This window comes from Dipodomys ordii, unplaced genomic scaffold (assembly GCF_000151885.1).
Source record: "Dipodomys ordii isolate 6190 unplaced genomic scaffold, Dord_2.0 Scaffold168, whole genome shotgun sequence".
NCBI classification, from domain to species: domain Eukaryota; kingdom Metazoa; phylum Chordata; class Mammalia; order Rodentia; family Heteromyidae; genus Dipodomys; species Dipodomys ordii.
The window spans coordinates 3,797,603-3,812,917 of record NW_012267384.1 but is presented as its reverse complement, the minus strand read 5'-3'; the positions used below and the strand labels follow the sequence as shown (position 1 = coordinate 3,812,917).

The window sequence follows — 15,315 nt, the reverse complement described above, 5'->3', positions numbered from 1 at the left end:
AGAAATGCTCAACCTCTCTAGCCATAAAAGAAATGCAAATCAAAACAACATTGAGATTCCACCTCACCCCAGTTACACTGGCTATAATCAAGAACTCTAATAACAGATGTTGGAGGGGATGTGGACAGAAGGGAACCCTACTGCATTGTTGGTGGGAGTGTAAACTTGTTCAACCACTTTGGAAAGCAGTATGGAGGTTCCTCAAACTCCACAAAGCACTTCCCTATGACCCATCAAGTGATTTATTATAATCAAGATGCATCAGTTCTTGACATAATTCATCTACTGATAATCCTTAAAAAGAAAGGGTGGTTATTTTGGCATAATGTATTTCTAGTAAAGTACAATTGATTAATAATGAATTTTAATTTCATTCTAAGGGCCATGATTTGTTTTGTATATGTTTGCCAACTATTTATTGAATCATGCATTTTATTTATTTGTTTATTTACTTTTGTACTAAGGCTTGAACTTAGGGCCTGGAGCTCCTGTCTAGCTTTTTCTGCTCAAGGCTGAAGCTGAACTACTAAAGCTACACCTTCACTTCTGGCTTTTTGCTAAATAATCATAGACAAAATTGGCTTGCATTTAACTATCCAAGCTGTCTTTGAACTGTGACCCTTAGATCTTAGCCTCCTAAGTAGCTACAATGATAGATGTGAGCCAGTGGTGTCCAGCATTCTATGGTTTTGTTAGGAATAAATACCAAGATTTTTGCAGACTGATTTCAGGTTCCATTCTTTCTCTTTTTAAGAAAGTCATACAACTAGCCTACCTTAAATATCCTAGTATCTGTCTTATTTTACCCATGGTTTATGTAAAGATCATATCATTTAGCATCTTCAGTATTCAGTATTTATCCATCTGTGTCAGCTTACAATTGTTCAATTTCCTCCTCAGGTGCTAGCCTCCAGAGGCGTTTGCTAAGGTAATTCATTAAGAACAATGCGTCCCAGAAGAGCGGATAATCAGAAGAAAAACCCAAATGGAGCCATAACTCTAGTTCAAAAACAAAATTCAAAATCCAAAATTCAAACCTCTGACCTAGAAGGAATATTGGTAAGGTTGGTATGTTTTTGGAACTGTGAAGAGGAGGAAGAGAAGATTGGGAGAGACGGGGACAAAATTGGACTGGTCCTTGAATTCCTCTCAAAAGTAAAGCAAGGGAGAGAGAGAACCTGGTCTTGCCTGAGAGATATTAGAAGAGAAGAAGATGATTGCTGCTGGTTGAGCAGAAGAACGGGAGATCTATATTGCCCAGGTCTGGACAGGCACCTGGTCATTTTGGGATCTACAAGGGTCTGCAGGCCATGAGCTATCTGGAACCCACGAGAAAAGGATACTTGAAGAAACAGAGAATGCCTAAAAAATTTTAGATATCTTACCCCTTCTACAAAAATCATAAAAGGCTATATACAAACATGCAGATGTAACAGGGCAATGTATGGTGCAACACAGTGGATGGTCTTTGTTTTTGGGGGGCAATACAAGATGCCCTTTGGAGGAGTTGGATTGAGATTAGGGTCCAAGCAGTACATGAAATAAGAGGTTTCTAAGCTCTTGGTACATTCTTTTTGTTTCACATCCTCTTCCCTTACTCTCTCCCTTGATGGTCTGTCTCCCCACATCTCCCAATCAGGAGTAAAAGACAATGGGAAGTTTCTTTTCTTTGCAGTATATATGATATCAATGTTTTCAAAGAGTGTTACGATTGTTTGCTGACAGCAATCAGTCTTTCTGGTATTCTGTAAATCTTGTTCTTTTATCCATCTTTAAGTTCCACCCTCTACATCCATCTTAATAAACATTGTCTTAAATATAAACTCTCCTAATCACATTATAACTATGTGGGAAGTTTGCTGACTTTTTTTTTTTTTTGGTTGTCACGACTTGAACTCTGGGCCTGGCACTGTCCCTCTGCTCTTCAGCTCAAGGTGAGCACTCTACTAAAGCTACAATGCCACTTTCAGTTTTCTGGTGGTTTATTGGCAATAAGAGCCTCATGAACTTTCCTGAATGGGCTGGCTTTGAACCACGATCCTCAAGATCTCAGCCTTCTGAGTAGCTAGGATTATAAGAGTGAGCCACTGGTGCCTGGCTGTCTGCTGACTTCTTAATGGAAGATATATAATGGGATGATGTAGCTTCATTTTTTTCATCTTCTTTTTTTCTTGTCAAGATGATGTACAGGGAGGTTTCAGTTACATAAGTAAGGTAATGAGTACATTTCTTGTCAACCTTGTTACTCTTTCCCTCCATTTTCTTCTTTCCTTACTCCCCCACAACAAGTTGTACAGATTATTTCCAACCTATTGTCTTGTGTATATCGCTGTTGTATTGGTTCCTCCCTTGTCCTTTGTCTCACCATTTTGTTGTTCTCTCATCTTCTCATCACCAAATCCTTGAGTGCTTTCTAAAATGTCCCTAGCTATGGACACACAGTTTCTTAAAAATTGAAAAATGGAAAAAATCTAGTGTTTGAAGCCTAATGTTTCTTTTATGTGTTACAACACATTTTTTGGCTAACAACTTCCTATGCAGAAATTTTTGTCTCTCCCTCATCAGTTAAAAGATTAAAATGTCAAGAAAGCAAAAAGAAAATTTGATGGATATTCCCTTTGAACAGTTAGGAGAGCTGAAAGTGATGTAGCCTATTTGCCAGATGTGTAAGGATCCTTGGATAAGACAAAACTAAATGGTATATGCAGATGCTTAAGGCTTTCTTTTATAATAGAAAATGTTCCATTAATGTATAGTCATGTAGATTCTATTTCCTCTGCAGAATTTTCTGTGAAACTGTACCAACTATGCTGCAGCCATTCTTAGTGTCTCACAAATACTGTGTATATATAAAACTATTTATGTGTTTGCAACAAGGAACCTGGGCCATTGCTAAAGGAAGGATATTCGAAGCTTAAAGGAAATCCTACAAAATGCACAGCTAATGGGTGTCTCAGTCACCTTGTATTTTATCTTCTTATGATTTCATTAATTTCTGTCTCACCCTTCTCCTACCATTAGTTTAGCTCCTTTGATAGCGCACATATTAGATGTATCGGGCTTTTTTTGCAGGAAATTTCATAAATCTTGAATTAGAGACACATCTAAACTTCATTTAGAAAATTGTTTGATAAATAACATTTTGTAGCTTCAATACATTCATTAGAAATTTAAATGGCCTTTTTCTCAGCTTTAAGTTTTAACACCCATCATGTGGGCATATGGTTTGTATACTTCGGCTATAAATATTCCCGGGTAGTAGGACGTCACAACTCTGCAGAATTCAACAGACCATAGGATCAGGAGTTATTTCTCTCAGAAAGTCAGAATGATGCTGATAATACACACAAAGCAGGCTGTTCACAGTATTTATTTTACAGAAGGAACATTATTTATGACCCCTCAGGGCTGATCTCCTTTTGTCTAGACACAGTACCTTTTATCTTTCCATTTTTCTATCCTGTCTTTTCTTTACCCTCAAGTTACTCTGGTTCATACTTTCAAATTAGAAACTACATCAGAACAGTCAATTTTTGGATGGAGCTGTCACCCTTTATCAACCTCCAGTCCTTGGGCCTTCATGCCAGTTTTTCCCCCCCCTCCTTTTCAATTCAGCTTTACTGTCCTCTTCAGTGTAGCACTTAGTACATCTCTCGCCTTGCTTTGCTTCATGCTGATGGTAAGTTGTGTGTTTATTTTAAAAATCGTTTTGCAGCCCTTCACATTCCAGCTCTCAGCCCAGCATGCCGTTGCCCAGCAACACTAACTGGGACGCTCCTCTCAGGGGCTGAAACCAGAGGCTGCCAGCAGCAAACAAGGCCACTGGAAATCATCATCTCACTCGTTCCTGAGTCAATTACCGGAATCCAATGAAGTGCAAGACCTTTAGAGACTCAAGTCGGTGTCTCCTTTTTTCAGCTCTTTCCCTTGGTAAAAACTTTTCCTATCAATAGTTACTCCCTTCCTTCACATTCAATTTCATTTTCTCCTGATGGCTGGCAATGCGATTTGAGAAATCATGAATTGTTTCAACACAAACAGAACTTACCAACCCCATGTCCAAACAATTTAAAATTTGGGTAGAAATCAAAATATAGTTGTTATTCTTATGGGCTCAGAATGGATAATTTTTTTCCCATTTATACTTTACATAAAAAGCCTTTGAAGACTTGTTTTTCAATACTGGTATTGTTATGTTTTTTTTTTATTTTTAGGAGGGGTAGAGTAGGGGTTGGTTGTGAGGCTTGAACTCATGGCTTAGATGCTGTCCCTGAGCTCTTTTGCTCAAGGTTAGTGCTCTACCACTTTGAGCCACAGCGCCACTGATGGTTAATTGGAGAGAAGAGTCTCATGGACTTTCCTACCCAGTGGGCTGGTTTTGAACCACAATCCTTAGACCTCAGCCTCCTGAGTAGCTAGGATTATAGGCTACCAGTGCTGTTGTTTAATATACATAAATGCTTTCATATCTGACAATGGTGTTACTATCAACCAAGTAATACTAATATTAGCATTAGTGGTTCATACTAATATTAGTATGTAAAACAAAATCAAAGATCAATTTAAAGTCTTTAGAGGCCTCTGATTACTTATTCTTGGAGTCCCTTAAGTATTTTTGATTTGTGTCTCACCATCATTTTAGAATGATGATTTAGAGTTTCAGGGTAACTTCTGCTTAATAAAGACAGGAAGAGCAAAACAAGGTGGACTACCCTTTTAATATCCACAATCACAGGTGGGAGCAATGGGTCATCTTGGCAAAATAATATTTAACAAACACAAAAAACTAAGTCTTCCATGTACATCCTTCTGTCTCAAATTCCCAAGCCTCCCACCACTATAAAGGTCTAAATATAAAATAGGAAAATATCGCTTACCAACATGTATAAAAAAGAATTAAAGTTTTCAAATTCAGAGTAAACTCAGCATGACTCTATTTATTGTCTGAAAAGCAAATGTTATGCCATGCTAAAAAACGAACTTTACAACTTTGGCATGGGGGGTTGGGGGGAAAAATGGGAAGGCATGGGAAGGGGAAACAAAGGAGGAGGCAACAATGCTTGATAAGAAATGTACTCATTATCTTGCTCATAAAATTGTAACCCCTCTGTACGGTATTTTCACAATAAAAAAATGTGTTCATGGTTTTTTTAAATAATGAAGGAGGCAGCATTTTCATATTACTCCTAGCTAGACTGCTGAACCCTGAGTAAAATCTGTTCTGAGGTTTGATTTAAAAAGAACACAGGAAACAGAAAAAGAACATAGGAAAAAAACAAACCTACCAAATTTAACCTTTTGTTATTCTTTAATTGGACATTTCTTCCTATATTCAGAATGTATGCCAACTAGAAGTTGATTACTCGTGATATACATTAGTCAAATTTTGAGCATGCACAATGTCAAATTCTTATTAAAATATCTGGCTAGTTTCTCTCTACAAATGATTATTTATCAAAGAATACCATGAATTACACTTTACTTATCAAAATAAAGGAAACCTTTCTTAGTGGGACATGTGTTCATACAGTTCCTCACTAGATAATGAAATCTTTATACACACACAATCACTGAACTGGTAGACATTTTATATGTCATTGTATGTCTTTGGATCATATTTATTATTACTTATGAATAAAATATTTATTTAAAGTATTAAACAGAATTAATTCTAGAATTTTAAGTTGCAATTGTTTAAGATGTTAAGCCCCTATGGAGGTTCTGATAGGCCTAATTTACTTTATCAATTGTGATTACATTTTCTGGCACCCAGTCAGTAGTTTGAAGCGGTTCTCTGGCTGGTCTCCACGCCTCTCCTGCGTGCTGTTATGTCTGACAGTGGTGTTAATATGTTGACAAATCAATCTATTCATTAATATTCATCAGGCTTGCTGAATCCGCAAGCTTCATAAACTGTTACAAACACAGTTTAATGATTAAAATGACAATTGTCTTTCTTTTGTTCCTCCTACCATTGGATTTCTGGGTCTCATCTATCCAAGGCTTATTTTCAATGGGGTTATTTTTTTGTTTTGAACAATATGTAGTGAAAGAGGGACCTACAGCTGGTTCCTTTTCATGGCAAAGTGCTACTTCCAACTTAAGTGTTTAGCATTCTGGAACACAGTTGGATTTTTGAAAACATACCATGTGGTAATGGTGCTAGGCTTTTATTTAGCTTCTCTTTGTGTTTGTACTGGCTGTATTTTTCAATCTCCAATTCCTGGGAGGGAAAAACATACTTGTGACCAATTTAACTTGAATTTGCCAAGTTGAATGGCCAAAAAATATGCTTTTAAAATAAAATTTAGATGCTTTGATAAACTTAGTGGTATATTATAGCCATTCTATGCCTTGGTATTCCACATAGTTGATTCTGTACAGCTGAAGACTGAGATCAAGTGGGAGAATAAATTACAGCTGTGCTTATTAGTGAAAAGAGGCAGAAATACTTTCCTGGAAGCTGCTGGATCCCATGTGTAGGGGCTCCTGGTACACCATCACGATTTGCTTATCAATTCTGCACTAAAGACTTACTTTGGATTGATGTAAGGGCATCTCTGACTTTTCTCTTTCTATATGAGCTATCAGGCTTCCTTCCTGATTTTAATTCTTAAGAATACCAGAAAGCCATGTGACTCTGAGGGTGAGCAGTAACAACGCAGCAGGTGCCTTGGGAATAGGTGCTTCTGTGGACTTCACCTGTGAACACAGAAATGATCTTCTGTCTGCAGGGGTCGGGCGCTCATTGTGAGACAATTTCCGAGCCTGCCTCTGTGTTGATTACTGCCTGCTTGCTTCCTTAATGGCATATCAAGGAATATAAAAAGTCAGAAAGAAAATGGTAGTAATTTCTCTGGTGATCTCCATGGCCCATTACTAGCCCTTCTTAAATCTACTGTACCTCTCTAATGGAACACATCAATGCAATGATGGAAATGTATTACTACTCTAACAAGCTCATTCCTATCCAGCCCTGCAAAGCTTGTCCTTGTTCTCTTAATGAAGTAACTTGCACTGAGGTAACCTCTATCTCCTTCAGTAACTATACAACCACATCTTATGGTCACTGGTGTCACTGCTCTATCTGAAAGAAGGAACTCTGGGGAAACAAAAGCTTTATTAATTAGCAAGGAACATGTACCAAGGAATCAGTTAAGACCTGTGTTAGGATCCTGAGAAGATGAACAAACATAGAAAAAAGTAATTCTTGGGTTGGGAAGGTGGCTCAGTGGTAGAGCGCTTGCCTTGCATGCATGAGGCCCTGGGTTCGATTCTTCAGCACCACATAAGCAAAGAGAAAAAAACGCCGGAAGTGGTGCTGTGACTCAAGTGGTAGAGCGTTAGCCTTGAGCTGAAGAGTCATGAGGGACAGCGCCCAGGCCCAGAGTTCAGGCCCCATGACAGTCCCTCCACTGAAGAATATTTCAGTTTTCTCTATATTACTGTTCTCCCATTTAATTTACAAATATTAATTAAATTACTGCACTAGCCACCTTTGTAACTGGGAGCAGTGACCAGCGTGTGGTATGGGAGATGTATAAATACAATAAATGTTACTAATAGAGGCAACATTTATTACTAATTCTTAAGTTTTCTTTCAGGCATGCAAGGCAAACACTCTACCATTGAGCTACCTTCCCAGCCCTCATTCTTAACTTTTAGTTAAGGTATATGTTAAAGGATCTAGTCTGTATATTACAGTATCCATGCATAAGTGGAATACCATATAAACTCTGGAAGTCAGGGCACTCTACCCAGTTCTCATTAACTCTTCTTTGTCCTCTTTATTCCAAGAGGTCCCATTATGTCCATTTTTCTACATAATTATAAGTAAGCCAGATACACTTAGCTTAAAGATTCCCTAAAATGTAAAATTAGGAAGGAATATGTGGAACAAAGTACATAAAATTACTATTAATCGCTATATTTTAGAAAGTAGAATATTCCTTCTAGTCTATTCCCTAGAACCCCAAAGCATCTCACCTCTGTCCACTCAAAGGAGATTTAGGGCTTTATCTTCTACCTGGGTTTTTCTTCATATAACTTTTTCTCTTGTCAGACACAAATGGCTTTTGAATTATACTTTTACTTGAATTCTACATCTCTTCCTTTCCATTCGTTTGTGGTGAATGTCATTCTATCTCATCAATTCCAGCTAATAAAATCTACAGTGACTCTCCCTCCTCTGAACTTGGAGATCCTGATTTTATATTTAGTTGACAATTCAAGGAAATGAATGATTATTTTTCTAAATTTATATAGGCTATCTCCACAATTAAATTTACATTTCTAAGACGCATTATGTGTCTGTCCCCTGTTTTCATTATTAGTTGTGTTAGACGTAAATTGTGATTTCTCAACTGTTTCTTCAGCTGCTGATTGGATTCTGAGATAATCTAGATTGGCAGTCTTACAAACAGTGTCAAGTTATTTTACTGAATTTCTGGATTAGAGATGTATCCAGCATAAAGGTTAATACTCCTTAAAGGTAAACTTGTGACAAGAAGTACCAGCCACACATTTATTCAGAACTGCTTTTTCTTCTACCTTCTGGGAAAGAAAAAAATAACTACACTTTATTTTCATCTTTGCTGCGTTATCCTAAATACTTAGCTGCTCCTTTGGCACACATGATAGCTCTTTTGTAGGCCACAGATTCCATTAAGATATATACACCTACCTAAGATTTACAACTAATTAGAGGATGTTAGAGGTTGTTGCTAATGGTAACTTAAAGCTCTGATAATGGATAGTTCTTTCCATTTACTACTAACAAGATCTAAGAACTTAATCTACCTTGGGCAGTTTATATATTTTCCCATTTCTATGCTAGTGTATGTGATAATAAGCATCAATAGGAGACATACATATAAGAAGGCATTAGTCTTTTAGGTGGTGGGAATCTAAAGTCATAGCAAACTTAGAGCTAGACATTGCCTAGACACTATTTAGCAAGGAAACAGGGCTTCTGGTGAACAGACACAGGTACAGATTGGCTGAGTTCTCATGGGACCAATGACCAGTTTCATGATTCTTGCCTGTGGTGTCGCTTCTTTTGCATTATTTTTCTTATTTGGAAGAGAAATATAATACAAGAACCTAACTATGAGATTGCATTTGAAAATTAAAGCAACTACAAAGTAATTTACTGAGGAATATACTAAGAATGATATTGTACCATTCATAAGGAAATGGAAAGACTTGGAAAAAATTATATTAAGTGATGTAAGCCAGATCCAAAGAAACACAGGTTTAATGGTTTCCCTCATCTGTGATAACTAGAATGTGCCTATTAATCTACAAGTGAACACACTGGATGGTAGAAGAAAAAAAATACACAGAGTCATGATAAATTATACAGGTCTCTAGGTATTCAGAGAGTGAGACCAAAGGAGGATGTTCTTAGGAGGGGATTACATAGGCACAACAGCTATGTGCGTCCGACCACGTAAAATAACATTTATCAAAATGAACTCTAGGAAGTGTAAATGAGGTTTTTTTCCCTTGTTGTTGTTTTTTGTTTTTATTTATTTTTGTCTTGTTTGTTCATTAATCTATCTTTGGGAAGGTAAGGGGAAGACAAAGAAATGGTGGGGAAAAGGCTGGACAAATCCATCAGCGATACTCTTGACTCTGTGTTTAAAATGAACTAAACAACTTGTGTGTGTGTAGATGGGAGGGAAGAATAGGGAGTGAACAAAGGAAGGGATGATTTTGTTAAAAAAAGTGCTCTTTATCTGAGTTATGTAACCATAACCTCTCTGTACATCACCTTTATAATAACAATAAATAAATTTCAAGAAAAAAGAAATGACATGAAAAAAGAAGAATATAGTTTTTAATTGTACAACTGTCAAACTAATGTGGTCATCTAAATACAAAGAGAAATTATAGACAAATATTTTCAAGTACTGAGCATGTTGATTCAATCCCTAAATTCCAAGGACATTGACAAATAAAATATTTTACAAGCTTTGGTAAACATCATAATGTTTTTGTGTTGGCAGTATGTTAAAAGTACTTAAGGAAAGGTTGTGTGTGGTGGGCACTACTGTAATTCTAGCCATATACATGGGAGGCAGAGGTAAGAAGATCACACTCAGAAGCCAAAAAAAAAAAAAAATCAAAAGGACCTATTTGGAAAACAAACTAAAAGCAAAAGGACTGGTGTGTGTCTTAACGGGTGAAGCACTTGCTTAGAAAGTAGAAGGCCCTAAGTTCAAGCCTCAGTATCACCAAAAAAAGGGGGGCATTAATATAAAACTAAGTACATGGTAATAAGTTAAAATGCATTTTCATTCCATGAACACACACATATTCATATGTTCTAGAGAACTATACCAAAATATGAACAAGTTCCTTCCAGCTTATTTTATCAACCTTGTAATACAAGTTTTCCTAATGCTTTGTTTTTATAAAAAAAACACATAACATATCCAAAGACATTTTTTGATTTATTTTACTTCCTAATTCACTACAACCAATTGTTTCCAATCCAGTGGGCACTATGAACATCTAGAGAGTTTAATAATTTACAGTGAGATTAGACACAGTGATGGATAATGAAAACACTATTGGGTTGGGATTGAAGATATTACCTTCGTGAGAGATCTCCTTCCAGGGGTTTGGTGGATACATAAAAGCTGCATTCTGGATCTGGTCGTGAATGTCTTCGTCTTCATTAAATGGGAATGTGCCACTTAGGCTCACATAGATGATAACCCCAACAGACCACATGTCTAGAGAGCGATTATAGCCCTTGTTCCTGAGAACCTCAGGGGCCAGGTAAGCTGGGGTACCCACCACAGACCTCCGGAAAGACTTCTCTCCAATGATCCGAGCAAAACCAAAATCACAAAGCTTCACCTGTTGATAAGAAGAATTCTCTGAAAGAATGAGTATAAAATTGTGTGTGTGTGTGTGTGTATGTCTGTATGTGTGTGTGTGTGGAGTTGCTCAGGTCTGCTAGCTATAACATATATATGTATATTACATATACACATCTGCAGATAAATATGTATATTACATATACACATCTGCACATAAATATGTATATTACATATACACATCTGTATATATATGTGTGTGTGGATATATTATATATTATATATATTGTATATCGTTTGCATTATATAGCTTCTTTTCTAGACTATATATGACTATAAAATATAGACTATATAATATAAACTATATAAATACATATGCATGATATATTGTCTGACAACTGTATTTCATGCATAATGATATGTTTTTCTCATGGTAGAAAAACTACTATTTTCCACCTTATATATTCAAAAACTGGTTTATGTGTTGATGTGAATACTAAGTTTTCATTCTTAAAACCTTCATCTACCTGCTTTCCCTTTTACTCCCTAAAAACCAAGAGTTAAATGTGGAAATGAATGGATAATACTGCTCACAGGTAGGAGACCATGTAAATCAGGGGCATAATGAACTTAACTCTAGGGATTGTTATAAGCAATAAAAATAGAGAAATGAGCCATGTTGTCAAAAGAACCCTCAAAATTAGCTCGGTATTGGTATGTGGACAGGATGTGCAGGTGTCAGGGTGAAAATGCAAGGCCAGCTACCCTGGCCTGTCACTTCAGATTTATGACTTCACTGGGGAAGGATGCAGTTGTTTTCTACTCTTTGTTCGAGGGTAAGGGAAGCAAATGATGAAAGGGGTTACAATGATCAAGATGCATAGTACTCACAAACTGATAAGTTGAATTGAATTGAAACCCCTTTGTGCAACTTCTTAAGGATAATTAAAACGAAGAAAGAAGTGTTGGTCTTCATCTACCACTTGAATCACCCTCCTGCCCTGCCCTGCCCTGCCCTGGGATACTAAAGAGCCTCAGTCTCAAGGCCAATGTTTTCAACACTGGACAAGGGCTCCCAGGTCTAGAGAAGCCACATAGCATCATGGGAAAGCTCAGGTATGTCTTATCAATGCAGATGAACTGAGAAGCCCATGTCAAAGACACAGGCTCAAAAATATAAGAAGGTAACACATGGATGCCAATGCTCAGGGAAAATTTAAAGCCAATAAATGTTTTGAGGGAGAATGAAAGAAGGTAAGAAGATGCTTCTTGGAAGCCAGCAATACTGAGAAATGCTTTTCTACTTGCCTGAGGGAAAGGATCTGCTGATGCCAGCAACACATTTTCTGGCTTGAGGTCACAGTGAACGATATTTTTAAAATGAAGATGCCGCAAAGCCACAAGTATCTATGAAGAAGCAAATCACCAGAATGAGTTCATTTCAGCTTATAAATTTCAATATTTTCCTTTTCTTTTGGTCATATTGGGGAAGAGCAAGTTGAACTCAGGGTCTCAAGCTTGCCAGGTAGGTAGTCTACCACTAGAGTCACCTCTCCTGACAAACTGAAAGATGTTATCTACCAGGACACAGATTTAAAAGGCCACAAGAAAACACAAAATGACCAGCCGAAATTCTTTTTTTTTTTTTTTTGTCGGTCATGGGGCTTGAACTCTGGGCTTGGGCGCTGTCCCTGCGCTCTTCAGCTCAAGGTCAGCGCTCTACCACTTGAGCCACAGCGTCACTTCCGGTTTTCTAGTGGTTTATTGGAGGTAAGAGTCTCACAGACTTTCCTTGCCTGGGCTGGCTTTGAACCGCAATCCTCAGATCTCAGCCTCCTTGAGTAGCTAGGATTATAGGGGTGAGCCACTGGCGCCTGGCTCCAGCCGAAATTCTTTATGATCAAGACACTCATATGGGCCAGATTAACCTCACACTCCATTATGGAATCCACACAGCAACTAACACAGATGTAGATAAAGGACTCCAGTGTGGAAAGGGGCTACATATTCTTATGTATTTTCATTGAACCAGTAATAAGCCAATGTAGTATTACTAACTTGGTATACTGGATTAAGTCACCAGGATAGGAGTCAGGTAGGACAATAAAAACCTCTGTAACTTTGGCTAAGTGTAGTTCGGATTCGGAGAAGAGACCAAACAAGGCTAGAAAGCTGTGGTTCAACAGTGATAACATTTGATATTAAATATTATTTTTCCAATCTCTAATTGATTTCTTACCTGAGTAATTAAAAACTTGGTGATGTGCTCTGGCAACCTGCCCTTTTCACTTGACAAGATCATCTCCAGCATGTCTCCATGGAGTTTTTCCATAACAACAAACACTCTCTCAGGCGTCTCAAACATACACTCCAAATTTACAACACCAGGGTGATGAAGGTTCTATTAAAGATAAATAAAGCACTTCAAGAAAATGAAGTTTTGTGTTTTTTTTTTAAATTCTGTTTGGCAAGCTCACTGATTATACAAAGCTGTTAAAAGTTGAAAGCTATGGAGAAACCCACACTTAAGATTTTTAACACCTCTAAATTCCACATGTGCTGCTTTATATTTTTTGAAATTCTAATGTCTCCAAAAAATTACATCTTTACTTTCTATGCACAGTGAAGTTATTTCTATGCTAAAAATCCAAATTCTAGCACCGTGAATTGCTAATTAGGTTTTAATTAGAATATCATATTGAAAAATGCAGAATTTCTTAAGATCATCTCCAATAGTAAGCTTACTGTCCCTAAAATGAAGGTCATCTTTAGAAGATTGGTAAAAAGGTTATGCAGGAAAGATGAAATTCATATATGAGTGCAAATGAGTGCACTGAAGAAGCATCTCATTCAAAACTTCTTGGAACTAACTGCTCAGCTCCTGGAACATGTAGTAGTTTGTCACAGAGGCTATGATATAAAGATCACTAAGAGGACAGAAAAATGTTACTGAGCCCTTGCTTTGTCCAGGACATTGCTACATGGTAGTCTTGCATTGTTCTTAAGTATTCAGTAAATATCTACACAAGAGAGCAATGGCTGGCAAATGTTGGTAGGTTGATAGGCGTTCACATACATCAAGTAAAAATTACTTAGTGTTATATGATTCCTTCTAACAAAGTATCATGCACTGTCTTCCAAAAACAAAATTTAAGGACTCCCTTAAATAATCTAATAGCTGAATAGAGGAAAAAAACAATTTATTTTTATTTTAGAAATATCACTGAATGACAAATTGTATTTAAAATAGACCATTCACAAGCTATTTAATAACCTGACATTTCTGGCTATTGAGTAACCTCATTGATAGATGCTGGTGAGAGCGAAGAGGTTATGATTAGATTTATACTTCTGGAGTTGTCTTCTGTTAGTAGAGAATGCCTGATATCACCCTTTAGATCAAGCCCATGACAGAGCTACTGCTCTCCTGAGGATAGGGGCTCTGGGAGTTTCCTTTTGTTACTTTGGCTATTTTGATCCTTGCTTTAGAATCTCATCAGTCTTTCTGATTCTGATATCTTGGAGTCTGATCATACAACACAATAGCCTTTCACCATATCAGAGCTAGAGTTATTGTTAACTAGTCAAATCAAACTCCATCAGAAAGATGAAGGCTACAGACTTACTCCCTCCTCATCATACTATCACTATTTATACTTTGACTAGCTCGCCAGTTGGCTATCTAGTAGCATGTAAGTATCCTATCTTTAAGTAGATGAGTAATTGTTTATCTGAATTCTGGGTTAATAACCAGCTCAAACTTATACCTTCTCTCCCATCCCCCATCCATGCTCTCTTAATGTTTTTTTTCCCCTCTTTATATCCCCTGTGGGATAGAGGAACCACAATGACTGAGTGGACAGATTATTGTCCTCCAGGGTCTAAAGATTTCAGCTGTCCTTTTTAAAAATCAACAACCATAGCAGAAGCTTTATGGATCAGAGGACAGAGTTCTTCTTAAGTTTTGGTTTTCCTAGAACAAGTCTACTAGGACATGTGCTAAATGCACCTTCTTTACTGAGCATTGTCATAACCAATTTTAACTTATTTTACTTAATGTAAATTTGATTCCTAGGCAGTGTTTATTCCCAGAATATTTTAGGCCAAGAATATGGGACAGATAAATGAAGTTGCTTGGTGTCACTTTGTGACATATCCATTACATGCTCCAGAGAATACAAGTTTCCATAATAGTATCTTTAGGATGCTATTTTCTTTTCCCTACAATTTTCAGTGTGGTTAGGTAAATAGATTAAAGAGGAAATAAGACAGAACAATCAAAGAAAGACTGAGGTGTGGACATTTTCTTAAATGCCCAAAGCTTTGGATTTGGGTGGAGAAAAAAAGGATTAATGAATATGAAAGGAGAAGAGCAACAAAAGTCTAGAAGGTCTCCTATGCCCAGACAGATGGGAGAATAGAACAGAAGGAAAAAAAGTGAGGAACCATGACTTCGGGGGCTCAGGGAGGCAAAGAAGGAAAGGGA

At 37.1% G+C, this 15,315-nt stretch overlaps 1 protein-coding gene across 1 annotated transcript in view; it reads right to left on the bottom strand.

Moving 5' to 3' along the window:
- The window catches only part of Prkd1 (protein kinase D1), a 182,699-nt gene that overhangs the window by 5,700 nt on the left and 161,684 nt on the right, over positions 1 to 15,315 (bottom strand). Inside the window, exons 15-17 of the mRNA XM_013033449.1 lie at positions 13,069 to 13,230; positions 12,138 to 12,236; positions 10,602 to 10,869 (exon numbers count right to left, since the gene is read on the bottom strand). Of these exons, the coding sequence (XP_012888903.1) occupies positions 10,602 to 10,869; positions 12,138 to 12,236; positions 13,069 to 13,230 (529 nt within the window). The remainder of the gene's footprint in view (positions 1 to 10,601; positions 10,870 to 12,137; positions 12,237 to 13,068; positions 13,231 to 15,315) is intronic.